The sequence below is a fragment of the Cygnus atratus genome, chromosome 2 (genome assembly GCF_013377495.2).
Source record: "Cygnus atratus isolate AKBS03 ecotype Queensland, Australia chromosome 2, CAtr_DNAZoo_HiC_assembly, whole genome shotgun sequence".
Lineage (NCBI taxonomy): Eukaryota > Metazoa > Chordata > Aves > Anseriformes > Anatidae > Cygnus > Cygnus atratus.
This window is the reverse complement of record NC_066363.1, coordinates 107,669,744-107,697,099: the sequence shown is the minus strand read 5'-3', so window position 1 is coordinate 107,697,099 and position 27,356 is coordinate 107,669,744. Positions and strand designations below refer to the sequence as shown.

The 27,356-nt window shown below is 39.2% G+C and overlaps 1 protein-coding gene across 4 annotated transcripts in view; it reads left to right on the top strand.

Moving 5' to 3' along the window:
- ARHGAP28 (Rho GTPase activating protein 28) overlaps window positions 1-27,356 on the top strand; it is a 79,444-nt gene that overhangs the window by 45,751 nt on the left and 6,337 nt on the right. For 3 of the 4 annotated variants that reach the window (XM_035564114.2, XM_050708531.1, XM_050708532.1), the window contains exons 4-14: window positions 1,380-1,597; window positions 7,170-7,257; window positions 9,278-9,435; window positions 14,372-14,537; window positions 14,652-14,743; window positions 16,077-16,154; window positions 19,370-19,532; window positions 20,962-21,044; window positions 23,207-23,404; window positions 24,112-24,255; window positions 26,914-27,068. In XM_035564114.2, the coding sequence (XP_035420007.1) occupies window positions 1,380-1,597; window positions 7,170-7,257; window positions 9,278-9,435; window positions 14,372-14,537; window positions 14,652-14,743; window positions 16,077-16,154; window positions 19,370-19,532; window positions 20,962-21,044; window positions 23,207-23,404; window positions 24,112-24,255; window positions 26,914-27,068 (1,543 nt within the window). The remainder of the gene's footprint in view (window positions 1-1,379; window positions 1,598-7,169; window positions 7,258-9,277; window positions 9,436-14,371; window positions 14,538-14,651; window positions 14,744-16,076; window positions 16,155-19,369; window positions 19,533-20,961; window positions 21,045-23,206; window positions 23,405-24,111; window positions 24,256-26,913; window positions 27,069-27,356) is intronic. The other variant, XM_050708533.1, reaches the window with a different exon arrangement.

Sequence of the window (27,356 nt, the reverse complement as noted above, 5' to 3'; positions counted from 1 at the left end):
TTGTATATCTAACTGCCAAAGTGCTGTAAACTGGTGTCCATCAATCTGTCTGCAATCTGGTGGTGTCAAGAAGAGGCAATACAGAAAGAGTGGGAATACCAGCCTGCCATTAAGACCAGTTCTGTGAGAGGAACAATGAGCATATTGACTAGTTGTTTTACAGAACAGTCTGCAAATTAGTCCATTTCCTCTTTGATGTGTTTATTTGTAATACCTTTCCTTCAGTCAAAGCTGGAATACAATTACAGTTTTGATTGCCTTGTCTCAAACAGCATATTGCTGAGCTAGGATCATTCACAAGCAGAATAAAAATGAAGGCCCTTAAAATGTCCTGTGTGAATAGAGATTTAAAAAGACAATGATTGTTTACTTCAGAAAGCAGATAAATAAAATGTCAATGACAGCAAAATTTGAAATTGCAAAATGAGTCAGAGAAGGTAGATTGGAAGTTTCTCCCTGTCCTACAGTGACAGGAAATATTCACTCAACATAACAGTTAGCAAACCAAAACCCAAAGAAAGCAAGCAATGTTTCACACAGTGCATAATCTCACTGTGGAACCAGTTGGGAAGCAGGAATTGAACAGGACTCGATAAGCTATTAGTCACTGGTCTGGGTATCAAGAAACCCTGGGGTGTAGAGTGCTAGCCAGCATTTAACTATTAGAAATTGGATGATATCTAGCATGCAAAGTTAGCTATTTCTGCACCTTCCACCCCTGCCTGCCCTCTTTAATACCTACTCCTACTTCCTCATTAGTGCGTGGCTCTGGCTCTTAATCATCTTGTCCAAAACAAGGTATTAGACTATGTGGACATCGACCTTTTCTCAATGTGTCATCTTCATAAAGCGTGTGGTTACTAGCTAGCTGGCTGAGGATTTTTATGCATCTTAAATCTTCTCATCCTTCATGCAGAAACACATTATTGTATTGTATCACTACTTCAGTATTTTTGCTTATTTGAAATGGAATGACAACTTAATTTTCACCTGCCAAATGGTTTCATCTGTTATGATGTGGTTTAAGTGATAGCTGAGGGGTTTTATGCTCTTGAATGAAGGGTTAGCTTTTAGCAATCTTACTATATCAGGCTAGGTACTCTGCTGCCTTCTTCACATGAAAGCATTAATGCACAGTTTACAGATACCTCCTCTGTTCTTCTCCAAAGCGTCTCCTGTGCAGAGACTGCCAAAATGAAAGCTGGCAGTATGTTGACAAAAATCAAATTAGCTTGCGCTTGTGGCCTAAGAAAGTTTAGGCATGGAGTCTTCTCAATGTATAGGCTAATGCAGTGATCCTCTGTGCCACCTCCATTCCTTCCTGCCCTCCTCTCCCTCCACATCAAGCCAAGCCCATAACTTGTTCTCTTCCTCTACAGAAGGGGAGCTGGAGGCCGAGTGGCTACAGGATGTAGGTTTATCTACACTGATCTCGGGAGCTGAAGAGGAGGATGGCCAAGCCCTGCTGTCTACTCTGACCCGAACACAAGCTGCCGCCGTACAGAAGAGGTACAACACCTACACGCAGACCCTGAGGAAGAAGAACAAGCACACAGTCCGTGACGTGCGAGACATCTTTGGCACCAATGACTCTTCTGTAAGTAGCTGATGCATCCATGGAAATGCTTATGAGCTTAATTTTTATGTATTTTGCAAGTAGCTCATGAAGGCTTCTACCAGACAGGAGTTCTTTTCTGCTGACGATGTACAGCCAACCAGTAACAGTTCCTGACATTAAGTCCAGGCTTTTAATGCTGTATTTGCTACATATTAAGAGGAAGGGAAGAAACCTAATACAATAGATGGCGCACAGTTTTGTAAATAACCTGTAACATAACGTTGTATCTGTTGCCAGCCTTTCTCCTGCAATCTCCTATCAAGACTAACATTTACTCCCTTATTTTTTTGGAAATTGGTGAGTTACTCTTGGCAGCTATTCAAATTTCTGCTGGCTTCTGGGGACACTTGCTATTTACTCAGCAGTCTCAGCAGCGAAGTAAAGCTTCTCTAATGAAGCAACTGTGGTTCAAATATGCATAAGCAATTAAACACCTGCCAGCACGATTGCAACTGGTACACTAGCAGTTACATTTCACTTACATAGCAAACAAAAATCTATTAACAGTCCATTTGTTTCATGGCTTCAGAAACGAGCATTGCCCCTGGTGGCTTCATCCACTTTTCCCTGAGGATAGCTCTAAAAGCACCAGTTCTCCTCACTTCACATTTTGATTTTGGTGAATGCAGTCACCTGTCTGAATTTAGTCTAAAGCAACATGCATGATTTTAAATGTGTGACTCTTGATATCTTAAACAAGAATGACCAATAAGCTCACAAGTTCACCTTTAAGAATTAAAGTTTTTGTCATTATAAACTTCTAGGAAACACCTTTTGTCTGAAATTGTTTTATGCTTTTTTACTTGTCCTACCTTCTCTTCAAGGCTTGGCATCCTGAATGAATTCAAAAATAAAATAAATAGCTGCATAATTATTTTAAGGTTACAAAAATACAATGGTTGGGGAAATTAATTTTTTTGTCTCCAATTTAAGCACCTGGGTTCTTTAGAACCTCTTGCATATATCCCATAAATATTTCCAGAAGCACCCAGTAGTTTCCTGTGGGCAGACTTTCTTGCATGAGAAATCCTTCGGCACGTTTGCATGAACATTAAAAAGCTGATGGCACTTCTTATTAGATTAACACATTTCTCCTGTTTCAAGTATCTGTAAACCTGAATGCATTTATAGTTTTTAATAATGCTAACAAAGCTTATATTTTGTAATAAATTTAAATCAGCCAAATAAATGTTGTGTCCATTCTCTTGGATGGACACACTATTGATGGTTTTTTGACCTGCTTATTTTTCTCCACTGTTTTTCACTTGCTAAAGGAATCAGAAACTTCTAATCCATTCTCCTTCAAATCATTGTTTTGCCTCCTCAGAAATTCAGCTCACTTACTTGTTCTGCACTTTGAGAACCTGAAAGATAAGGCTGAAGAAGTAATTAAGACTTCTAATTCTTCTTCCCACAGAAATATGCAGTTCTGCAGGGTACTTGCCTAACTGGTAACACAGATGCACAAACACAGCTGCAGAACCCACCAACACCTCTCTCCAACAGACTGCAAAGCAGATTGTATTTCTAACAGCCTGTAAGGTTCCAAACATCCTTTGGGCACTTCAATTGACCATTGCTCCTATCTCTGCTGCTTATTATGGGATTTAGAAAGCCCATCCTAATTATCAGCTCCTTGGGGATGGACGGGTGCATTTTCAGAGTGCAGCAGACCCACATTTTAGGGGATGCTTGTGTCCCAAGCTGAGGTTGACATGTTCTGAGCAGTCTTGTGTGAGGCAGTCCCAGCTGAACGTGTCCCTCATGCTCTGCTGAGACTTTGGACATGGCATTACAACCACTGGTGAACCTTTATGATAAATCAGTTTGGGAAAGCAATCTGGATTTAAAAGAGCACAGCCCAAAGAAGAAGAGGAGTAGGGGACAGGGAGGGCAAATCTTTTCAGCACAGCTGCTGCAGAGTGACCAGTAAAAAGATGGCTTAAAGTGACATGCAGGAGATTCTTTACTCTCCAGTCCTGCTATTTTTTTTTTTGGTGGTGGGAGAGAGCAAAGGGGGCAAAAGAAAATGTGTTGCAAATAGCAAAACAGCTCTAATTGCTTCACATAACTCTATAATCCTCCCCATTAGTAGGATGGATTTACACTTTCTTCCCAACAACCTAAGCATTACAGGAGCCCAGAGGGATGGGTCACAGGATGGATTACTCTCTTCTGTGGCTAATGATGAGAGAAGAGGTGACTAGCTCACTGGGGTCACCTGAGATGAGATTTACAGGACGAGTGAAGCTGCATAAATAGTTGTCATCCAGAGGGTGGAGAAAGAGAGAGAGAAAGAGAGAAAAAAAGGGGTGGGGGGGAGAAGAGAGTGGAAGAGTTTTGCCCTCATTTCTTTTCCCTGTTCTGAAAAAGTCTGTCTGGTAGGCTTTTTGCTATTATTGCCCAGTGGCCAGCCTCTGTATAGGTAGGTCAACACAGAGCAAAGGGGGTCAGGGCAAGAGTGTTCCCTCAGCAGTCCAAGTGGACTGAAATGAAAGCCACATTTCCTTACTTTTTATTCTGCTGGAAAGGTGCAGTAATTACTGAGGGTAAAATCCATCACCTGCGGTACCTTGCCCCCTACTAGAGTACCTCAGTGGAGCACCTTGCACCAGTTGAGGTGCCTCTGCTCTATTTCAGGCAGTCTTGCACTCGACAGGCTCGACTGACAGCCACAGTACAAGGATTTAAATTGGATGGTTTATTAATCACAGTGGCCTGATTTTCCTTATTGCTGATACCCTGCTATTTCCATCAGAAACTATCAGCTCTGCTAGTGCTTAAAGCCTAGAAAAATCAGCAGCAGAATACAAATGGGGGAAAAAAAAACATTAATTTTATTATTGGAGGGAGGAATTGAAGCAACAAGTTCATTAACAGCCCATCCCTGTATGTTGTGATCAACTAAAACTCCTCAAGAGTTCTCAGAGCATTCTATTTCAGCAATGCACGAGAAAATCTTATCCTAATTAAAGAAGAATCACTAACTAACCCAGAGCTATTTGCATGAGAAGACAATCATGATGACAGCATGTGGAAATATGAATTAAACCAAAGGACTGGCAAGTTGTACCCTGACTAGAGCTATAAGACTACATCTTTTGCTTTCATTTTCCTTAGCTGGAGGGCTGACAACAGAATTTGGTTGCTTTGGTGCTCCAATTAATTGTTTTTACATTTTCTACAACGAGGGTAACTACTGAAGAACTATCTATCTCATCTCCATCTTCTTCTTGCTGTTCTAGTTTCCTCTTCCCATTGGAAATTCCTGTGTACATTATGCTAGTAAACACTGTGCTCGTTTTTAGTATCAGATCATGAGAACTGTCTAATGAATCACTTTCGGTCAGAAATCAGGATATATGAAGTCTTGACTTGACAAGAGCCCCAGCCAAACGAATAAATCTGTCCCAATTTAATTAAGGACAAAATTTGACTGTTGGCCTTTCACATTCATTAAGACATGAGCATCCAAAGCTTTTTAATCTTCATTTTTACTAAAGAAACAACATGGAACTTTAAAATTCATGTAATATAAAGGTTTTATTCCCAGCCCACCCTCTCTTTGTATCATATTATCCTAAGCTTTTAAAAAAAAAAAAAAAAAAAAAAAGACCAAAAGCTCCTGTTGATCTCATTTAAAAGAGAGTTCCACAAAAGACACAAAGGTTTTTCTTATACTTCCCCTGTGAAGGCTGGGAATTTAAAGCAAGAAAGTGATGCTTTTAGTTACCCTGATATTGTACATGGCTCATGATATCCATCTGCCACAAGCTCAAGCAGCCTGCAGGCTCTTGCAAGCACTGCTGGGTGGGAGACAGAGCCATGCTCTCAACTCCCCTTTTCCAGCTCCCCTGGGCTTAGCAGAAGTTGCTTGCTTCAGCATCTTCATTATTGATTTCACCTGCATATCAAGGCTGCAAGGATTTTTTCCTTAATAAACTTGACTCGCTGTAAATCTATTCTGAATACCATTTGTAGGGTCAGACATTCTGCACAGTGAAAGTGAGCCAGTTGCTAATCATAGAACCATAGAATATTTACCATTAATTCCTCCATCTGGATCTCAAGCAGATTTTAAGCAAAGTTTGATTTTCCAAAATTGCAGATGCAAGTTTAACCAACCCTTCCACTTCCATACTCCCACCTGAAATGCACTTACTTTTTTATGTCTTAAAAATGTTTGTAAAGATGTTATGGGATTTTGTACTAACAGCATCCTACAGTTCTCCATTAAAATAAATAAATAAATAAATAAAAATAAAAATCAATGGTTTGTACGGTCTGCTGGCAAAGGAAGTCCATGTGACTCAAATCCTGTTTGCTGTCAAGTTTGCAGCCCATTAAATGGACTCTCTCAGGAGAGATCTTATTCATGTTACATTTGACTTCGTTACCCAAATAGCTCAGAGGATAAAACTGAATAAAACAACTGCAGTGTTATTTCAGGTTTCCAACTGGAAGAGCTGCCTGCCTCTTAAACATCTGACACATTTTTATCAAGGGAAGACAACAAATACTGCCCTGAGGCATCGCTGCTTGTTGATAAACTACCAATTTAACAATTCAGAGAGCAATTTGAAGAGCTGTTGCTGGAGACTCATCGGGGCATGTTCAGCATGCTGGGGGCTGCTCCTTAAGGCTCGGGTTGAGGGGGGAGTGAGGCAGCAGATTGGTGGGCTCCAAGCAGGATAATAAAGGACAGCCAAAAAGAATACAAGGCTGGCTGAGGGCATTGTAGTCATTTTCACTGAGCACAATTCAGAACATTTTTAAATTACAGCCTTTTTTCACCCCCAAATGTGCAGGTGAGCTGCAATACCCTCCACACACACACACACATGCACACTCAGATTTGTTCTTATCAGTCCCCAAATTGCTGAGCATAAGGGCAAAACCCAGCAGCCAGAGAGAGGTGATTCTGCCTGGAAGTCATCTGCTAGGCTCAGAGCCCTTTCCCCTGCTTTCACATAGCACAGAATGATTTATGGAGCAGAGAGAAATGAAGTTGATTATTAAAAAGATCATTTTTTTCCCAAAAACTGTATTTTCAGTTCTCTGCTAAGGTTAGTATATAGCCTATTGGAGGACATCCATCAATTAACAATTCGCAAGTGCCCAAATATCCTGAAATGTAGTGAACAGCCTGGTGTCTGTCAGGTACTTGGGATGTTCAGCATGTGTCAGAGAGCCCCCAGAAAGATTTGTGACCAAAGTGATTAAAAGCAGGATGGATTACAATTTGACAAGGACCTTTCGCTTAGTACAATTACATACAGCAATTTATTTAGCTAATTTCAGTCATTATACAGGGCAGGACTCATTAGCTACAATGAGCTGCAATATCACTGACCTCAACATGATCCAAATCTGTGCAGCCTGGGGAAGATTAATTCTCAGGCTCGGCTATGAAAAATGTACTTTGGCAAATCACAACAGGTTGTTTAAAGGGTGTAAGCTGAGAATGATTTGCTGTTGCTTAAACTGTAGCAGTTTCTGTCCATAGAAGTTGACTTTCACTGCAGTCTGATCATTTTTCCTTGCCTATCAGCCCACATTTGAGACAGTTCCAGTGTCACCAGTTCCTTCTAATGGTATCCAGCTTCCTGGGCAGAAGCCAGTTTGGAAATCAGTTAGCTGTGAGTATGCCAACATGTAACCAGTGTTCACTTCCTCCTAGAAAAATGGTAGACAGAAAGATCCTGTTGTGGTTCTGAGGTTAGTCCCCTCCTTTGTGTTGGGGCCATGCTACATATATTTTCTTAATATCATTGTCAGCTTATTGTCATGTAGGACCCAAAGTTTCCCATTCAAGACTGGTGTTTTAAAGACACAGAGTGATGTCTCTGAGGCATCGATGTCTAAAATGTACTGAATGTTGCAAGGCTTGGAATGTGAAAGTAACCTTCAAAGGGTACGGTGCAGAAGTTGCCAAAAATATGTCTCTCAGCAGTATATTTTCTTGTGGCAAATCATAACAAGAAAGATGCATATGTCCTCCATATTTCTTTTCCAGTACTGCAGAAATTGTAATGATAGAAATTTATCGTCTTTCTGGTTCTCCCCTATTATTCTGGTATACTAATGGTGTCGGTTTGGACACCCCTTAAATATTTTGCCCTGGCAGTTATTGGCAGTGCTAATGAAAATGATAGCTCTGCTCTACTCAGTGTCCGGATAGCTGTCAGTAGCCTTCCAGGGAATGTCCATCCTCTATTTTTGAAAGCTCTTTCCATCACTACTGTTCAGGGCTTACCTAAAGGGTTACTAGTAAGTATTAATTTATTGTTAATATAATTATATTAACTTTCACATATATGGAGTTTCTAAAATAGTCACTTAGATGTTTAACTTTGGATATAGTGCCACAGACATTTTCCTTGATTGCAAAAGCTGTTAATTTCACTGTTCTACTGATACCTCTGCCCTTCAAGCTGTTGTATTAGAACAGATTGAGTAGCAAATGGCCAGGGCCTCTGCAGAGAGTCTGTGATACCAGGTCTAAGGATGGAAAGAGAGATGAAAAGCATCTTAAAATTCTTTGGCCATTGGGTAACATCTGAGGCCAAAGTTCAGAAACCAGGCTTACCTTTTTCATACCAGAATTTCAAAATAAAGGTTGCTACAACAATGTGTTGGGAAAAAAAATAATCTGTAAATGAAATGATTCAAAAATCATGGGGCATGCAAATGTTTATAAAATATATAATGCTTTTTAATTCACCTTCTGATTTCCATGGCTTTTGAATGCATTTGGGTCACATTAATAAACTCATCTCTGCAGTCCTGGGGGCTGAAATTTTACATCACTTTCAATGGAAACTGTGATCTTGTTCCAATTGCATGAGTCTAGGAGCTGGACATTAATGGAAAATGTAAAATTGTCCTGAAATGTGAGAGATCAGTCACGAAAGTTGGCAACACTGGAACTCATGTATATTATCACACTTTGGACTCCATGACAATAGAGTATTTCTGTACTTGACTGTACTGATCTAAAAAATTTTCCTTTGATATCCACTAATTTCAGGAGGTAACCAAACTTCAGAGTTGTACAGTAAGTCATTTCATAGTATCTATCTGAAATTACAGTAAAAATAGTGTTTTTGCAAACAGTAAGATTGTACATTGAGTCCTATTTTGGTGCTACACACCTAGACTAGCATCCGTGAGAAATGTGAGTACATATGTGTGTGAGCATATAAAATGTATGCACAATGCATATAAAATATATGCATAATGTCTTTTGATTGTAAATAAGTCAACAGTGACCTGAAAATGTGTCAACAACATTTTTCTGTCAGATACTTTTTTTTCTCAATTGTTCATCACACAAGTGCCAACACTGTTTGCTGGCCTGGATAGACAAGGACAGAGTACAAAAACCTGATAATTCATGATAAACAGGAAGTTCCAGCTTGACTATCTTTCTCACGAAAAGCAACAAGTTAAATAATCTAAAATGAAAATAAGGATTTTATTTCTAAGGGGTTATTTCCTCCAGACAAAACAGGAACATGCTGTGTTTTACACTGAAATTCCTCTTTGAAGCACTTCCTTTATTACTTTCTCAAGATTTTTGTCATCTTGGTTCAATTTTTTAATGTCCTGAATGCAAGCATACATTCAGTGTTCATATGCAGTATCCCTTATTTTCAGCTAATAGCTGTCTAGACTGTGGACTAGATAAAGGCAGCCCGTCCATAACAGAAGAGCTCTCCTATGAGGTCTCTTTCTCAGAATCCATTACAGTCCTTCCAAAAAGCCGAGAGTGGACGAAAAACCAGAGGTTCAAAAAGGAAGACTCTGCTTTGCCTGTAAGTTTGTTCTCTATATATTTCCTCAATGTTTGTGGGTGTTGTTTCTTTTGGTTTGGTTTGGTTTTGTGAATTTTTTTTTTTACCCATTAATTTTCTGCTTTATATGCCCAGCACATTGGAGGCTGTTAAGGTACATTAGCTGTTCTTTGCTATGTGTTCTTTATGGCAAATCCATATATGAATTCTTTATGGATCCTGCCATGCTTGTCTACAGTTTATGACCAATTCCCAGAGAGGTACCAAAAATAAACTGGATATTCAAGCCTGGTTTTCAGATGTACCCATCACAAATTAATATATGTAACTCAATCCACAAATATTGCATCACCTGCACATTTTTCATATCGAAATGAAGTTGTTACTGGCACTAATACCAGCAATCATTTTCATTACTGGTCTGCTTTCCTACTTTATTCCCCCACAGATTATCTGCCTTTGTTAACACGTAGGTTTAAAATTGCTCCACAGATGAAGGAGAGGAAAGCAAGCATTAGTCCTGCAGCAGTGCTGATTGCCTCCAATCAATATTCTGTGCATTTACGCTATAGGAGACACTACATGAATGGTTAAAGGAAAGTTAACCGTATCATATCATCCAACAAGACCTACAGTGAGCAGTCATGCCATTTTCTGGAATTATTCATTGAATTCAGTAGATACTTTTCTATTTTCATCAGCCCTCACAGCTTCCATTACTGACAACTGGAGCATTAGGTTCATGCTCCAGATATCACCTCTTTAGTGAGATGTCTGAAATAGCTGTAAATTATTTGGAAGAATTTCCTGAATGTTATGGCATCCTGAGGTCCTGAACTAATCCGAAATTGTTGCTATCCACACAGACATTGAATTGTCTGAGAATTATCCATTTATCTATCTCAGGCACCACCAAGGAAGTAGAACTTTAGATGTAGAATTAAACTTCCTTGTTGAAAGAAGGGATAAGATACCAAATAGATTACAACTGGTATGAAATCCCTGTGTTTTAGTTTCGGTTTTTTGTTTGTTTGTTTGTTTGTTTGTTTTGTTTTGTTTTGTTTTTCTGTGGTGTGGTTAACTTGGCATCCTGTGGAGAATAAGGTTATCTCTACATTCGTCACGTCTCTCACAAACCAAGAGTTCCTCCTTGCTCCTTGTAATAGCAAACCTCAGACACCAGCCTTTACTGTTACACACACACACACAAAAATTGTTCTGTGCAACCACTCTGACACTAACTTTTCAGTTGATAGATCAGGAAAACTGGTGACAAACAGGGAAGAGAATGTGCCACGTTGATTATTTTGGATCCATGGATACGTAATTGATTAGTTTTAGAAAAGGACATTATTGTGCTTGCAGTGAACCATTCTGCATGCAGGGCAGCTTTCTGTGCACTTGGAAGATTACACAAGAAATATTTCAGGTCATCAGAGACAGAGACATTCTAAACGTAGTCAATAATTGTAGCTGTTGGTGTTGGCATTTTTCTTAGTTCATGTGTTGCCACTCATGGTATTTATTTTTTCCTGTAATGCCTCAGACTGTAATGGGACCCAGCAAAAAATCACCTCTTGGTCTGTTATGCAGACTCATGCTCTTAAGGGCTGTCCCAACTTCCTCAAGATGGGCCAAAAGGGACAGACTGAAGTCTACACATCATACTTTTTCTGGTAGCTTTCTTGCATGCTAGTATAATCAGCATCATGGATGGCATATACTGAGCTACATGTAGAGAAATTATGTCATAAAATACCATGTCCTCTGCAGCTTCCAGAGGAGCCAGCTAAACATCACTTGCCCCATAGGGTTACATGCAATTTCCCCAACACGGAAACATAATTAATGCGACATAGCCAAAGATTTTTCAGAATTAAAGTCAGTAAGCATTTCAGGCCTATCTAAGTAAACCATATAGTTCCGTATAGTAAACCATATAGTAAACCATATATACAGAGACAACATGTCAAACAATATCAGACACAATCCTTAGTCAAAATACTAGTTCTTTCATTTTCAGAATAACAACAGCCATCTTTGATGCTATATAGCGTGACTCCGCTGTTTGTAAGAAAAATCACTGGAAAATTGTGACAGAAGACACGACAAAGAAGCATAGCCCCAAACCTTGTGTTAACATTGCATCACATTATTATGACCCTAGAAGTCAACCAGCCAATATGAAAAATCATTGTAGCTACCCTTTGTAATCAGTTTTGGAGAGTTTGTCATTTTGTCTTGGTAAGCATACTTGCAAACAGACTTTGTTATTCTCTACGTTTTATTCTCCATCCCCTCAGGAAATATATATATACACTGTGTAATTTTTTTCCCCAAGATGATTTACAGTGTTTTTGGACGTTGTACATCAATGGGGCCGAAAAGACATAGAAATTATTTTTGTTTATCTTCAGAAGGCCATGATCCATGTAGATCCTGTTGTGTTATTAAGTCTCAGCATAAGAGTTACAATAGACTTGCTGAGTTTTGGGGAGTAAAGATTCTGGACTAAAATGCCCCAACCATCATGCAAATACATTATTCCATTCCCTGCACTCCCCAGTTATGATTAACTCGTATTGAAAAGCTGTGTGCAATGCAGTTCAGGAAGACCCAGCCTACATGATCTATATGTCCTTTGTCTTCTCCTACTTTTGAAATCTGGTGTAAATCTTTTTTTTTTTTTTTTTTTTTTTTCCCTGCCTTTTTCTTAGTACGTTTGGCTGGGTTGGGTTAAATATATTGAGTCCAAATTTGTTTAAAATGGGAGGACTGGGAAGAAATCTCCAGAAGCAAAACACTCTTAAAAAATGTGTTTCCACACAATTCCCTGAAGGGAAGAGATTGTTTGCAATGATGTTTATTTGTACCTCTGACTAACAATTACTGTTCTGAGTTACAACTAAATTAAAAATATATATATAACACCAAAGTTCCACAGTGCTTTGGAAAGCATGCTTTATACCATACTTTGTTATTATTTCTAGCAATCGTGTCAAAAACTGATGGGTATTTGTTCTTTCTGACATTTGTACAAATGCTTATGGTGTGATGCAATACTCCTGGCTCTGGTCCATGACACTGCAGCTTCTAAAATATGTAGACATCTTCACATGCCCAATATTACTAAATATTTACTTCAAGACTACTTGAATAAATTATTTTTTAGCTGCTGGGAGTCATTTCTATGCCTAAATGCTTCTTGAGCAATAAAAAGTACCAGTAAAGTGTCAGGTTGGCATCAGGACTAGCTGGTTTTACTGCTGGACTTTCTTCAGATCTTTAGTCTGAATTCCCCTTTAAGACCTCATAAATGAGTAGTATTATGCAAAGCAGACATGTATTCATCCCTCCCACCACCAATGGATATACAACTATATCTATGATGATATGAGTCAGTTACTTTAACAACAATCAAAAGCATTCTGGGGGAGGAAGAAGCAAAGCAAAGTGTAATATACTGCTAAAACTGGGCAAAGTTTTGTTAGTATGTAACTCGTTCTTCCAGACCAGAGTACAGGCAGAGCACTGAGGTTAACATCTCTGCTCCAGTGGCACCGCACTTAGTGGATGAGGGAAAGGCTGTGGATGTGGTCTACCTTGATTTCAGTAAGGCTTTTGACACCATTTCCCATAGCATTCTCCTCAAGAAACTGGTTGCTCATGGCTTGGACTAGCGTACATTTTGCTGGGTTAGAAACTGGCTGGGTAGCTGGGCCCAAAGAGTCGTGGTGAATGGAGTTAAATCCAGTTGGAGGCTGGTCACTAGCGGCGTCCCCCAGGGCTCAGTACTGGGGCCAGTTCTCTTTAATATCTTTATCCATGATCTGGATGAGGGGATCGAGTGCACACTCAGTAAGTTTGCAGATGACAGCAAGTTAGGTGCATGTGTCGATCTGCTCGAGGGTAGGAAGGCTCTGCAGGAGGATCTGGATAGGCTGGACCGATGGGCTGAGGCCAACTGTATGAAGTTCAACAAGGCCAAGTGCCGGGTCCTGCACCTGGGGCGCAACAACCCCAAGCAGAGCTACAGGATGGGAGATGAGTGGTTGGAAAGCTGCCTGGCCGAGAAGGACCTGGGAGTATTGGTTGATAGTCGGCTGAATATGAGCCAGCAGTGTGCTCAGGTGGCCAAGAAGGCCAACAGCATCCTGGCTTGTATAAGAAGCAGTGTGGCCAGCAGGACTAGGGAGGTGATTGTCCCCCTGTACTCGGCTCGGGTGAGGCTGCACCTCGAGTACTGTGTTCAGTTTCGGGCCCCTTGCTACAAGAAGGACATTGAGGTGCTTGAGAGAGTCCAGAGAAGGGCGACGAAGCTGGTGAGGGGTCTGGAGAACAAGTCTTATGAGGAGCGGCTGAGGGAGCTGGGATTGTTCAGCCTGGAGAAGAGGAGGCTCAGGGGCAACCTTATCGCTCTCTACAGGTACCTTAAAGGAGGCTGTAGCAAGGTGGGGGTTGGTCTATTTTCCCACGTGCCTGGTGACAGGACGAGGGGGAATAGGCTAAAGTTGTGCCAAGGGAGGTTTAGGTTGGATATTAGGAAGATCTTCTTTACTGAAAGGGTTATTAGGCATTAGAATGGGCTGCCCAGGGAAGTGGTTGAGTCACCATCCCTGGAGGTCTTTAAAAGACGTTTAGATGTAGAGCTTAGTGATATGGTTTAGTGGATGACTTGTTAGTGTTAGGTCAGAGGTTGGACTAGGTGATCTTGGAGGTCTCTTCCAGCCTAGATGATTCTGTGATTCTATGACTCTATGGTAAGCAAGAAGCTAAGTTATGTTTCAGGTGGATGGAAGTTATATCAACATACCAGATTAATATATAGGGTTGCAGTTCAGCTCTTTGGTGTTACCCATCTACCCTGACTTCCTTTCAAATATGAGCATCTCTTTAAAAACAAAAATTCACATGCTAATTCTAGTGCAAATAAAGATGCAACCCATCTCTACTGTAGAAATTCATTGTTCGGAAAAGCCGGTTTGGACTGACAGAGGTTGGAGACCTCTCTCCTGAAGACATGAAGAAGATCCGCTACCTCTCCCTGATTGAGCTAACAGCCTTCTATGATGCCCTGGGAGTGGAGCTGAAGAGGAACCGCACAGAGAGGGTGCGGGGACGAGGTACTGTACCATGGCATCTGCATGGCAGCCACCTGGGCACTGCTCAACATTGCTAAAAAGACGTGTACAAGGCTGTGTTTGCTCTCTTTCATATTTGTTGTTGTTATTTTTAAGAAAATGGTCTTTTTGGAGTCCCTCTCACAGTGCTGCTGGAGAATGATCAAAAAAAGGTTCCTGGAGTAAAAGTTCCCCTCATCTTCCAAAAAGTGAGTATAATGTGACCGTCTAAGCCACTAAGATTGGCATTTCCGTCATTTGCACTGACACCCAGAACACACATCAGATAAGAAAAGATACAAGCTTTGCAGTTTTCAAGGTGTCTTCTACAGGTCTCTGTATGTATGTTGTGTTTTGAACACCTCATGACACACAGACAATTGTTTCTCTTGCATTTTTTCTATGGTGGGGACCTCTTTCCATTTTTGTAGTTGTGTGGCACCATACAGTAAACCTTGAAAAACAAATGTCAGGCTTTCTGTTTCCCTTTCTCCTTAAATTAGAGAGGCAGGCAAAATTGTATGTGTTTGTGCAAAAGTAGCACAAATGACTTCTGTCAGAAGTTTTAATTCCATGTGGATTCAAACCGCAGGTATTACTTAGCTATTACTTCCAGAGTGGATGTGGTATCTTCTCTTTGAGGTTTTTATGACAAGATAAACGTCATTTATATAAGTGTTTTGACTATACATTGACATCCAGCAGATGTCTTGGAGACAGGTACACAGACACAAGCACACATACATTTACACAGATTTACAAGAACTTGACATTACAAAAAATGTCAATGTGAATACTTAGAAAAGGGGAAGTGGCAAGGAATGTCAGGAGAAAGACTGACAGATCTTGAATATTTGTATGACTTTGCAAGCAGCTTCATGGGTCCTTTGTCAAGTTACTGTTGGAAATCAGAAGGATCCAACAGCTAGGACAGAAAGAAGAGCTGGTAGTAAAACTTCAGATCTATATGAATAAATACTAAGAAAGGATTTTTTGTTCTTGTTCATTCTAATTTCTGTTAAACCAATTTATTTCTTTTAATAAAAACTTAGAGTGCAAAGCCTATTGCTCTATTCACAGAAATTTCAAAATAAAATATCTTGTGATCATTTTCTAATCTGAGTTCTCAGGTCCCAGAAACATGTTATCTATAATCCATTCCATTGTGCTCCTCAGGGAGAGACTTAAACATTTCTCTGAGGTTCATTTTCCTTCAAAACACCATTGTGTTTAACCCAGTGTATCTGCCCTTTTATTAATACATTTATGTGTTACTTGTTCTATAGCAGTGCCAAGTCCCAAATCAAGGACAGAGGGGCCTACTGTGTTATCGGTTTTCCGTACTCTCCATATGCCGGATTTCAGGGTCAGGGATATAGAGATCAAATTAGGAAGGCTTACTTACATGATCTGGCTTGTTTTCATTAGCAAATTATTTATAAAAGTATCTTTTTCAAGTTAGTTTCAAGGAGACCTAGGTTAAAAAAAAAAAAGTATTTTAAAACACTTCTGAGTATTTTCCTGGGTTTTGCTTATTTTCAGCTGCTGCTCAAGCTTGAGGAAACTGGTTTAGAAACTGAAGGAATTCTTCGAGTGCCCGGATCTGCCTCCAGGGTTAAGGTAGACATTTGTGCTAGTTTTCTGTCTCCTGGACCACAGCTTCTATGTCAAATAACACAGTACACACAAATACTAACTGTACATAAATACTGATGTGTGTAGATCAGCATTTCCAGTCCTACCAGTGAAAGGTCAGATTAGTTCCTGGGAACCAATAAATCACAGAGCACGTGGTCTATTGCTTTGCATTTGTTAATGTTCTATATAAAGCATGGACTTGATGTTGAATTGAACTAAACATTGAGCGATACTTTCAGTTTATCTCTGTCATCCAAAATTGCTGTGATCTTATCTCTTTTTTAATTTATTTCAGAAATCCAGAGTTGTCAAGCTGAGCTAACTTAAGATAAAAATCTTATTCTATGTCATTTTAACCTTTGTGTCATTTTATTTCTCATTTGTCTTCTGTGATCTTACAATTTCATGTTCCAAGTGAGAGAATTTTGGCCTGTCTTCACTGTTTGGCAGCCTAGAATGCTGTATTTTCACAGGCTATTTGCAGGCCATGAACACAGGCTAGATGGTAGCCAATAACCTTGGCTCTGCCACTACAGTGCAGTAACACTTGGAAATGTTCCTCCAGACTAACTGGATTCTAGGAGCTGAAGGCCTGTGCCAGAGGCAAGATAGGGAATGAAGGTGTTTTGTTTTTGTTTTTGTTTTTGTTTTCTGGGCTTTGAAGCATCTATCTCTTTTCCATATATTTTTTTTAATCCAAATCTAGCAACTCCTTATTGTGATAACCTCCCATTCACACTTTCTCACCCTCAAGATAGCTATTCTTGCTTTCTGAAGCAGGAAGGCTCAGCCTAGTGGCACATGCGCAAAAACTAACGTTGGGGATTACTAAACACTGATGGGCTGGGTATCATCAAAAGTGACTGTACAAGAAAAAGCAGCATCATGTGAAATGCACCAAAGATAGGCAGTGGCATCCTAACTCCCTTTGTCTTTCTGGATTGATAAAAGTATTCAGTACCTTGCAAAGTGCCACATCTTGAAGAGAACTCCTAATTTGTCCTGTACTTGTCAGCTTCCTCATTTTTTTCATATAAATACTTAGAGTATTATTTCACACAATCTCAAATTTCTCTGATGTCTTTGGGGAGATTACACAGCAGGGCTGTGCTCTACCTAATTAAATGACTTTCTTGTTCTTTGCATGTACTGTGCTGTGTCTTGTTCACTCCTTATTCACAGCTTTTACCCAGGGAGATGTTATGAGATATGAATTCATCTGTAACTTTCCTGTACTGGGTGGTAAGTCAAACTGCCCACATAAATGTTTTAAATTATTTGAGTTTTGGCTTCATTTAAGTCTGTCCAACAATCCAACCAGCAAGAGAGAGGGTTTTTTTTTCAAAGTAGATCCAGATTTCATCCTTCAAAGCCTTCATACATTATTATGACATTAGGATTTGAGGGCATTCCAATTTTATTTCAGTCTTGTTTGGAGAAAGAAAAGGCATATGGAAGCAATTAAAGGTTACTCTTCTATAAAACAAAGAATAGGAGAAATAAATACAACTTTTCCTCTCTCATCTAGTCTCTAATCTAGTTTGTAACGAAAGCTCCAGTGAACCAAAACTGCACAATAATCTACTGTGGGATCAGCCATGGTAAAGAAGTGGCCAAAAATTTTTTGAAAGCACTTAGATGCAAGTGTCTGTGTGTGTGTGTATGTTTCTATGTATATCTATCTCTATCTATTCTCGCCTGTACATATATGTACATGTTTCAAAAATTTTTCTTTGTATTTCTACTGCTTTCTCAGCAGAAACATGGAGAGTAGTTCTCCTCTCCTCTTGTGATTTTGATAAGGTGACTAGTTCTGTTCCACATTTCCCAGTCAGTTACCAAGAGAAAATTTAATCCAGGTGTTTGTATGATTTATGGGCAAAGGATGTGAACAGAGGAAGCTGAGATAGCCCAGATTACAAGAAGTAAAATGTGCTGGTAAAAATGAGATTGTAACATTATATACCAAATCCTGAATGAGTCTCTATTTCCTTTTGTGCCAGCCATTTCACTTCATTATGTGTGACCATATTTGATATGTAATTTCCTTCCATTCAAGTGAGGCATGGTAAATAGAATTCATTTTTGAAAGCTTTTCTGTCCAAATGGACTGTTTTTTGTTGTTGTTGTTGTTGTTTGTTTATTTTTGTTTTATTTTGTTTTGTTGGCTTTTTTTTTTTTTGCATAGTAGTAATGTATATTTGACAAAAGCATGATCTGAAACTTGAATATCAGCTACAGATGTATTTTGTCAAAAACAGTCTCACAAAAAAAAACATTAACAGGCTTCTTATGGATAAGGCAGCGTATGGCCAGTAATAATTGTGAAAGCTGTATTATTTATGGATATCATTACATTACAAGGACCTCCTTCAATCTTATCTAGCCAAAAAGTTTTTGACAGAGCTTGCATTTTCCAAACAGTGATCTGGGTTTGAAGCCAAATTCTGCTCCTAATAGGAACTTTACTGAATATTTCCCATTCACACACATATGAAGCATTGATTTGTTACCCTCCAGAGCTAAATATACCTTGGTTATAGAGCAAGATGCTAACACGGAGAACAACAGGATTAGATATGCACCCAAAACAGTATAATCAATTCTATCTGAACTCTCTCTTGGGCTTTTGAGGTGTTTGTTTTTGTTTTGTTTTGTTTTGTTTGTTTGTTTGTTTTAACATACATCAAGTGTAGTTTTTCTGATAATTTGATGATTATTTGCTACCTTCATTTTTTTACAAAGTGATCAAATTTAATTATCACTAACCTAAAAGAAAATATCCTTCCAAAGACAGGAAGTCATGAAGTTCAAACCATTTGCTCAGGGCCCCTGGACTAGGATGCCAACAGATTGTCTAGCAATTTCACTGGCAGTGAGGAAGAACATGCAACTCCTTTGTGATTTAAGGGTCAAAACCTCTGGATGAGTATCTTAATATGTCAAATATGTCACTGGCAGAGATCTAGCTATAGCAAAAAAAATTTAGCCTGCATTGCAAAATATCCCCAGGAATCTGTCTTGTTAACCTGCTCTGAACTCCACACAGCTGTACCACGACCACTACTGGTTTAGGGCTACTTTAATTCAACTGTGGTATAAACATGTCTGTTTTTTGTAAAAAGATTTCTGAAGTGATCTCAGATTGCCAGGTTAGAAGCAATGACTGAAGGTCAGACGTTCCTCTTATCTTTCAGAATCTTCATCAAGAACTGGAGGCAAAATTTTATGAAGACACTTTTGACTGGGACCAAGTACGAAACAATGATGCAGCAGGACTGCTGAAAATGTTTATAAGAGAACTCCCAAGCCCGCTCTTCACGGTGGAATATCTGCCTGCTTTCATCACTTTAGTGGAAAGTAGGTAGAAAAGGAGTTTGTATAAACTGATGTTGATAAATTGCAGCAGTGCAGAAGTAGAAAGAAAAAAAGATCTACTGAGTGGCCTAAGCATTTAATTTTTCTGCAACCGTTCCTTTTTAGACGGGAAAAAAAAATTTAAAAAAACACCTGTGTATTTAGCCTATAGTATAGACTCATTGTGTGAGTGACACAACTGTTTATTGTGAGATTTGAACCCTTTGAACAAACAATGGTTGAGCAATGTTTTTCATATGTAGGCTAATTCACACAAATCATAGGTTTCATAAATGAAAATTTCTGCAAGGTAAGTTTAAGTCACTTCCTTTTAGTTAATATTCTGTTAGATCTATTATTTTTCTTTAAGTTTATGTTGAGGTCAGAATATTCATACAAGATGTATGCGATCACAGATGGCTTCAGGCCATCTGTTTTTGTTTACAGTGTACACACACTGTCTTATTTGGAGTACATTTCGTTCATTTCTATTCCAGGAAGAGTGCAGTAGTACCCTGCAATACCTATTGACTTTATTGTAAATTCACTTGAGCTAGGACAGAGTGAGACTATCAGGATGGTGAATTTATTAGGCAGACTGGTACAGAAAAATTAGAACCTTTATGTAAGGCTGCGGCCAAATTTTCTATGTCTCCATGAGGTAGTTTAAAGGGCACGGAGAGGTGACCCTTTGCTGCATCCTTCACATAATTGAGTATGCTCCTTATGAGACCCAGACTGAATGCAGTGATGATCACTTTCCAGCGTGGTGAAGACTGAACAGGAGGTATCTGTGCAAAATAAAGTGACTATTCTTCCTACTAATAGACACGCTATCCACATCACACTTTTGATTTTCCCCCAACCTCACTCACCCTCCCAGAATGGAAGTGGATGAGAGTCAGTGTATTCCATTCCCATCTTCTCCACCCCAACTCATTATTGCATTTTGTAACTGACGTTTAGCTAGAGTGCTAGATTTGGAACAAATATTTTTTTAAGTTATGAACAATCAGTCTCCACTCTAATAACATAAGCGTTCAACAAAATACTCAACAATATTAGTATGAAAATTTTCTGAAAACAATTTTAGTTTGAAAGGGTGGAAACTACTTGATCCCTGTACAACACATTCTGACCCAGATATCAGAGGGAATCTGATTAGCACTGAAAAATATTGGGTCCTTGTTATTTAGACAGAATTTTATATAGCCTTGTCTCTGTCTGTGACAAAGATCCCAGATGTTAAGGAAAAACTCACTCATTAAACCAAATTTATATTTGGGAAAAAAGTTGTTGTTAATCAATAGCTAAACATGTTAATCTGAACTGGCTAGTCATTGCTGTGTTCCTAGAACTGCTGACCAACCAGGTTTTTAGATCAAACCAATTATAACTGGGATTTGAAAAATATAATTATTCATGTTCTTAGAAATCTCCAAGATCAAGTTACAGCTCCAAGCTTTGCATCTGTTGATCATGCTGCTGCCTGAAGCCAACAGGGACACAGCCAAGGTAAGTTCTTTATTTGCTATCACCTGCCATCTGTGGTGCCTTTGACTTCTAAATGAGAGACAGTTTTGTGGTTTTTTTCTCTTAACAGTCAATGATCAGAAGTTGCACCATGAAAGTATTCATCTGTGTTTCTTATAATTTCCTTGAAAAGGTGATCAAATTCCCTAGCTGTCATTTCCTTTGCAAGCAATTAGAAATAGTTACTGAAGGTATCCAACTCCAAATGTTAGTAAATGGCTCCCAGACATCATTTATCTTGAAGCATCCTTTTAAAAGAGGCATGTTCCTTGGATAGTCTGGGAAAATAAGGTTCAGTTCCTGGGGGTTCTGTATAATTGGAATTCTCTAGGTTGAAATTAAAAGAGCAGCTGTCCCCAAGGAGCTTGCCTAGTGCACCCCGAGGGCTGAAGGGCTTCCAGTTCACTGGACCAGACTGAAGGAGGTAATCCAAAGTAAAAACTCCTGAAATATGTATCTACAGCACGAATGTCAGGGCCTCAGCCTCAGCTGTTTTGCTTCACAATCCCATGCCCACATCCCTGTACTGTTCCATGATACAAACACTGTGCCTACAAGCTTTTGGGGTGGTGGGGAGCTCCCAGATCTGGTTAGAGCTGTGCCCTGACCCTAAGAGACACAGTCTGGGTCTTTGGACTTGTTTCCACTTAAAGAAAACCTGGGTGAATGAGTTACCAGGGAGCCACAGATGTTTCATCAGGTCCCTTTCTCATCAAGACCCTGCAGGTTCCCAACCCAAGAAGAACTCCTGTTGGTTAGTTTAGATATAGTTTTATGAACACTTCCAGTACCTAAAGGGTGCCTAAAGGAAAGCTGGAGAGAGACTCTTTGTCAGGAAGTGTAGTGATAGAACAAGGGGTAATGTCTTTAAACTAAAAAAGGGTAGATTTAGATTAGATATTAGGAAAAAAATCTTTACTTTGAGGATGGTGAGGCACTGGAGCAGGTTGCCTAGAGAAGTTGTGGATGCCCTATCCCTGGAAGTGTTTAAAGCCAGGTTAGCTGGGGCTTTGAGCAACATGGTCTAGTGGGAGATGTCCCTTGATGACCAAGGCAGGGGAGTTGGAAGTGCCCTTCCACCCCAAACAATTCTATGATTCTATGATTCTATGAAACCAGGTACTTTCTTTACTTGTATTTATTCATGGGTGTAGGACGTGAATAACAACCATCTTCCAAGTGTTTGAAGGTCTTGCCAGTCATCTGTGAACAATGGGAGTTATTTCTTGTAAAAAAGTCTGTACAGATATGGAGCACTATATGTAAAACATGCTAGAAGAGTGGCTTTAATTATTGGTAGGCTTTTATACTAAAATAGAAATGATGACAAAACTGAGTGTGCCTCTACTTGCAATCTATAATGAGATTTTAGAAATTTCTCCAACACATTTTCTGTTTTTTAATCCCTTGGTTTGTAAAAATGTTTCAATAGCAATGTCAGGATACAAAGATATTGGTTTTAATGGTGTTGTCTTGCAAAAGGACTCACTGGGAGACCCCAACTCTAACTGCAGCTGCAATCCATCCTATTCAGTCACACAAGTAAAATTCTGAATAAACTGCCCAAAAGGGAAACGAGTTTCCTTTGAGTCTGCCATGCATGTGCAGAAGTGACGTCAGAGAATAACCACTGAGTGCTTCTTGCTTTCATTATCCCAGAACAAAAGTCTGGGGGTTGCTGGCAGAAGTGCCTCAGATTATATCACATATAGGACTGGTGCACATTTGAAGAGACGCTGATCACCCTGATGATGGTAACATATAAAATCGTGACCAGACAGATCAAAATGGACACTTTGAAACCTATGAAGAAATTAATTATTCCATTGCAACACCCTTCTAGCTTTTGTGTACTACAGGATTCAGAGCCTTACGACAGATACTGTACTTGACTTCTATGGATTTGGGATTATGCTCTAAAAGTGGTACATAATTTATTAAAATGTATTTTGCTGAACTATTTCTCTGTGGTTGATGTTGTAACTGTGACAGCAAGAAGTCCAAATTAGAATACGAAACCCCCTAAATTTCACCTCCAAGTGCAAACATGGCAGCTTTCTAGCCATATAGGTTGTGCATCTGAAAATGCTTCATTTGGGTAAAATATTTTGTGAGTCTGAGTATAATAAGTGTTGTTTTTCCAGGCCTTTCTTCAGTTCCTGAAGAAGGTGGTTGCTAATGAAGGAAAGAATAAAATGAATTTGTGGAATGTTTCTATGATAGTTGCACCAAACCTCTTCATCTACAAAGGGAAACGTGCAAACCAACAAGAAATGCAAGCAGCTGCCACCACAGCGCATATTGTGCGGCTTTTAATTCGGTACCAGGACATCCTGTGGACAGTGAGTAGTGCTGGTTCCCTCTTCACGGTTCCAGTACAGGGAAGGATTTTGCTATATACAGCAGAACTGTAGAAAACAGACTAAACTGAGCTTCTTTCTGAGAAAGATTTAACTATTCTTTAGTAACTGGCTGGAGTCTTACATATCTAGAATGAGATAAAGTGGTAGGTACCTCTGGGAGGATATTTACCTTGCCTATCTAAGACATTCCCTTTTGCATGAATTGCCCTGTAGAGGTACCTATCCCACACCAATTATTTTATAGGAGAATGTATGGGAGAATGATTTAATCTAGATGCCTAGGTGAGATATCTACACTTGAATCAAATGAAATGGCCGTTTAAAGTCTAGTCTATCAAAATATGGGCCAAAAGTGTATACTACTTGCTAGACTTCTGAAAGTTGGTGTGAAGATGATGACAGTCTTAACTCTTTTCCTCGTGAAAAAGGGAAGTTATGATGTAGATTGCAAAGGCAGCTTCCTAGTAAAGTTCCTACCATGGCAAACATCACTAAAAAGATTGATATGGAATGAAAGATGAACTACCAAAGGTGGGTTGTTAGAGGGAGCTGCTAAACCCATGTATCTTGCGGTGATAAATAAAGCTTCTGATGCATGAAATTTGATAACTTTTTGAAGACCAAACACCAATTTTAGGAGGGGGAAAATCAACTGTTTATTCTCAGCTCTGTTTTCCTCCCTTTAGGTCCCATCCTTCCTGATTTCCCAAGTGAGAAAAATGAATGAGGCAGCAATAAACAACAGCAAGAGGCAGCTGATGTTTGACAAAGGAGTGAGAAAACTTCTGAGGAGAAAGACCATGGAGCGGGAGAGACCTGAAAGACCAGAGGTGTGATAAAAATGTAACATATCCAAATGTCAGCTTTAACTAACATCCCTCCTCTGTTATCTCATAAAAGCTTCTGGGGTGTGGGGAGGAAATTCCTATAGAGGTGTTATAAAGCTACTGCTTCTTCAAATATGTCTTCAAGTTTTATTTCTATTCTAAGTGCTGCCATCTGGGATGAGTTAGACCAACATCAGACCTTCATTCTGCCTTTCTCCTTAACTCTGCCGAATCTACATAATCCACCCCTTTGCCCTTTCTAAGTGGCTGACTTAAGTTTGCTTATTGCATCTCTATTGTCATATATGCTCTCTTCACCATAGTAGTGATTGTCAACATTATTATTTGCCTATGCAGTTCCTCATACATCAAGGAACTTGCTCTCAAGAAATTGTGGTCAATGTAGTAGATAAATTCTTTAACTATATGTAAATCAAGTGTATTTTAATAGAGAAAACCAGTATGAGTGAAGGTGTTAGAATAGTGGGTTTTATACAAACCTTTAAAATAGAAAGTCCTTTAACTTTCCAGTCAGACAACAGCTTGTATATTTTGCCATACAAATAAGCTGATTCCAATCCATAACATTCTCTGATTCTGTGATTTGGGAGCTATCTTGAAAGATGTGCTTCCCATCCCAATATTTTGATAAGACAAAACACTGGGGATTGATTGAGAAAAGGCAATGCACACAGAATGATTTCTGAAATTTCCAAGTTATAAACTGTTATACACGTGATGTTTTTATACGTTTTATAAGAAAATGATCATATGTAGATGGTCCTTTACAGACCTGTAGATATTCTATAAATGCATGGATCTATAGTTGGATAATATGATGGTCCATATTAGTAGTTGCACTTACCCATGCTCTGGCCCAGAACACTCGATATTCTCCTTGCAAGCTTTGGTTTTACAGCTTTGCACTAACTTCCTAAGCAGAAAGAAAATCCAGTTTGCCCTACATAGACACCAAAACTAGGTCTAAATTTTAAGCATCTGATGAAGTAGTTCTCAGGTCTCTATTCACCAGATAGTCAGAGGAGAGAGGTGGATACCTTGGAGGACTTCCAGAGCTCCAGGTCCAGTTCAGGCTTAGGAAAGTCTGATACAAAGATCTTCCTCTGGTTGTCTTAAAGCCACCAGCTTTTCTCCACCAACTGGATGTAGAGTTTAAGAACTTACTTGAGGAACACTACTTCAACAGACACCTCAGATGAACATACGTGTTAAGTGTAACATATAAACCAGGCAACATGGCAAGTTGTACACATCTGTGCAACATATGCAGTCCCTATAGCAGCTTTCGTGTGGTACCACCATGTAGTAACTACCTTTGGCAACCAAAACAGAGGCCTTTACATTCTTTCATGGTGATTTAAAAGAATGGAGATAGGTGAATTACAAGAGGAGTAATCAAGGAACTGGTTGAGGCCCCTACAGATATCAGAGAATAGGCTGGAAGGAAAAAAGAGATGACTAAGTAGGAAGGAGTGGTATTAAGAGATTGTGAGAAATAGAGAATAAACCACCTAACACAGACAACAGAGAAATTGCAGAAGGGAGCATTTGTAAAAAAATAGAAATAGAGGATATGTGTGAATGGTGAATACATGCTAATTCAGCTTTTTGGAGAATTCATTTGCTGGCACTGTCTGAAATGTGCTGTGGGGAGGATATACATTTATGATGCAGATACAGACATAAGTATTTGTTTAAAAAAGAGGTCTAGGTTACTCTGTGCCAAAACCGTCCTCACTCTGGAGCGAGCACAATGAGAGCTTCTAAGGAAAGTGCATTACTGTAGCCCCACACCTTTGGAAAGACGAGATCATTGATTGTAGTAATTGGTTTTGCATCTAATAAAAAGGAGACTAGCCATGGCAGGTAGCTGAAATATGAAGGGTGAATTGGAAGCAAACTCTGTTTGGATAACTGAGTTGAATTTTGAGAGCACTTAACAGAAACCCCAGGTCTCAGATGTCCTAAATTACACAGCAGCAGAAACTGGAGAGACTATTGTGCTCTGCTCAGCATGGTATTAACTGGATTAGCACTGGAATGCAAACCTTGCTAATTGATTTATCTGCCATTAATCATGGAAGAGTGCATAAACTTCATAGATGATTGTTTGAACCCTACACAAGGTCAAATTGCAAATTAACGGAAACCATATGGTACTTCAATATTTTACTGTACGTAAGCTTCGATGTAGCTGAAGCTCTAGAAGGTGGAAACAGACTGGATCTTCATGCATTGAGAGAATTTCATCTTTTAAGGGAAGAGCAGGCATTCCTATACATTTTTATATATTTTTAAATAAGCTGTTGGTCCACTGAACAATGTTAAAAGAATAACTTTAAAAATCTCAGATAACAACTTGACTCAAACTATTATTGCAAGCAATTAAAATTCAAGGGCTGTACTTTATTCTGCATGCACTTCTGTGATGTTTGCCAAGGAGTTTTTGTCTTTGTGTTGTACCTTACCATACTGTATCTATAAATGTGCAATTATATGATTATAAATTTTTTTTTGGATAATTAAGTGAATCTATGCCTGTGATTTTTGCAAGCAACCTCAAAAGAGCTGCAGAACTACTTCTGATTGGAGTTACAGTAACATGTGCCTTAGACTTACTCTACTGAATATTCACTTTAGGGAGCTGTCACTTTTCCCCCATACCTGCAGTCTGACATACCCGAGGGGGTGATAAGAGTTTATGCACCACTGCATTCAAAAGTCTCTATGGCAATTCAACTCAACAGCCAAACAAAAGCCAAAGACATCCTGGCTCGATTCCATTGTGAAAACAGGTGGGTAAAACAGAACATTTTGTTTTTCCTGAACAGTAATGCCAGAACCATTAACAAATAGATTGTCCCCTTTTCAGAGACTCATTGTGTTACAAGAATTCTTTTTATATTCTAAAATTGCTAATTCATGGTTACATCCGTCAAAGAAAATTTAACCACTGATTTTATTCTTTATAGTTTACTTAATAATTGGCTCCCACACAGAATCAATCTGCCCTCTGTTATGCCACCACCAGAAACATATATTATATAGGCTTTCCGCATAAAGAATACAAAGAGATTGTCTGC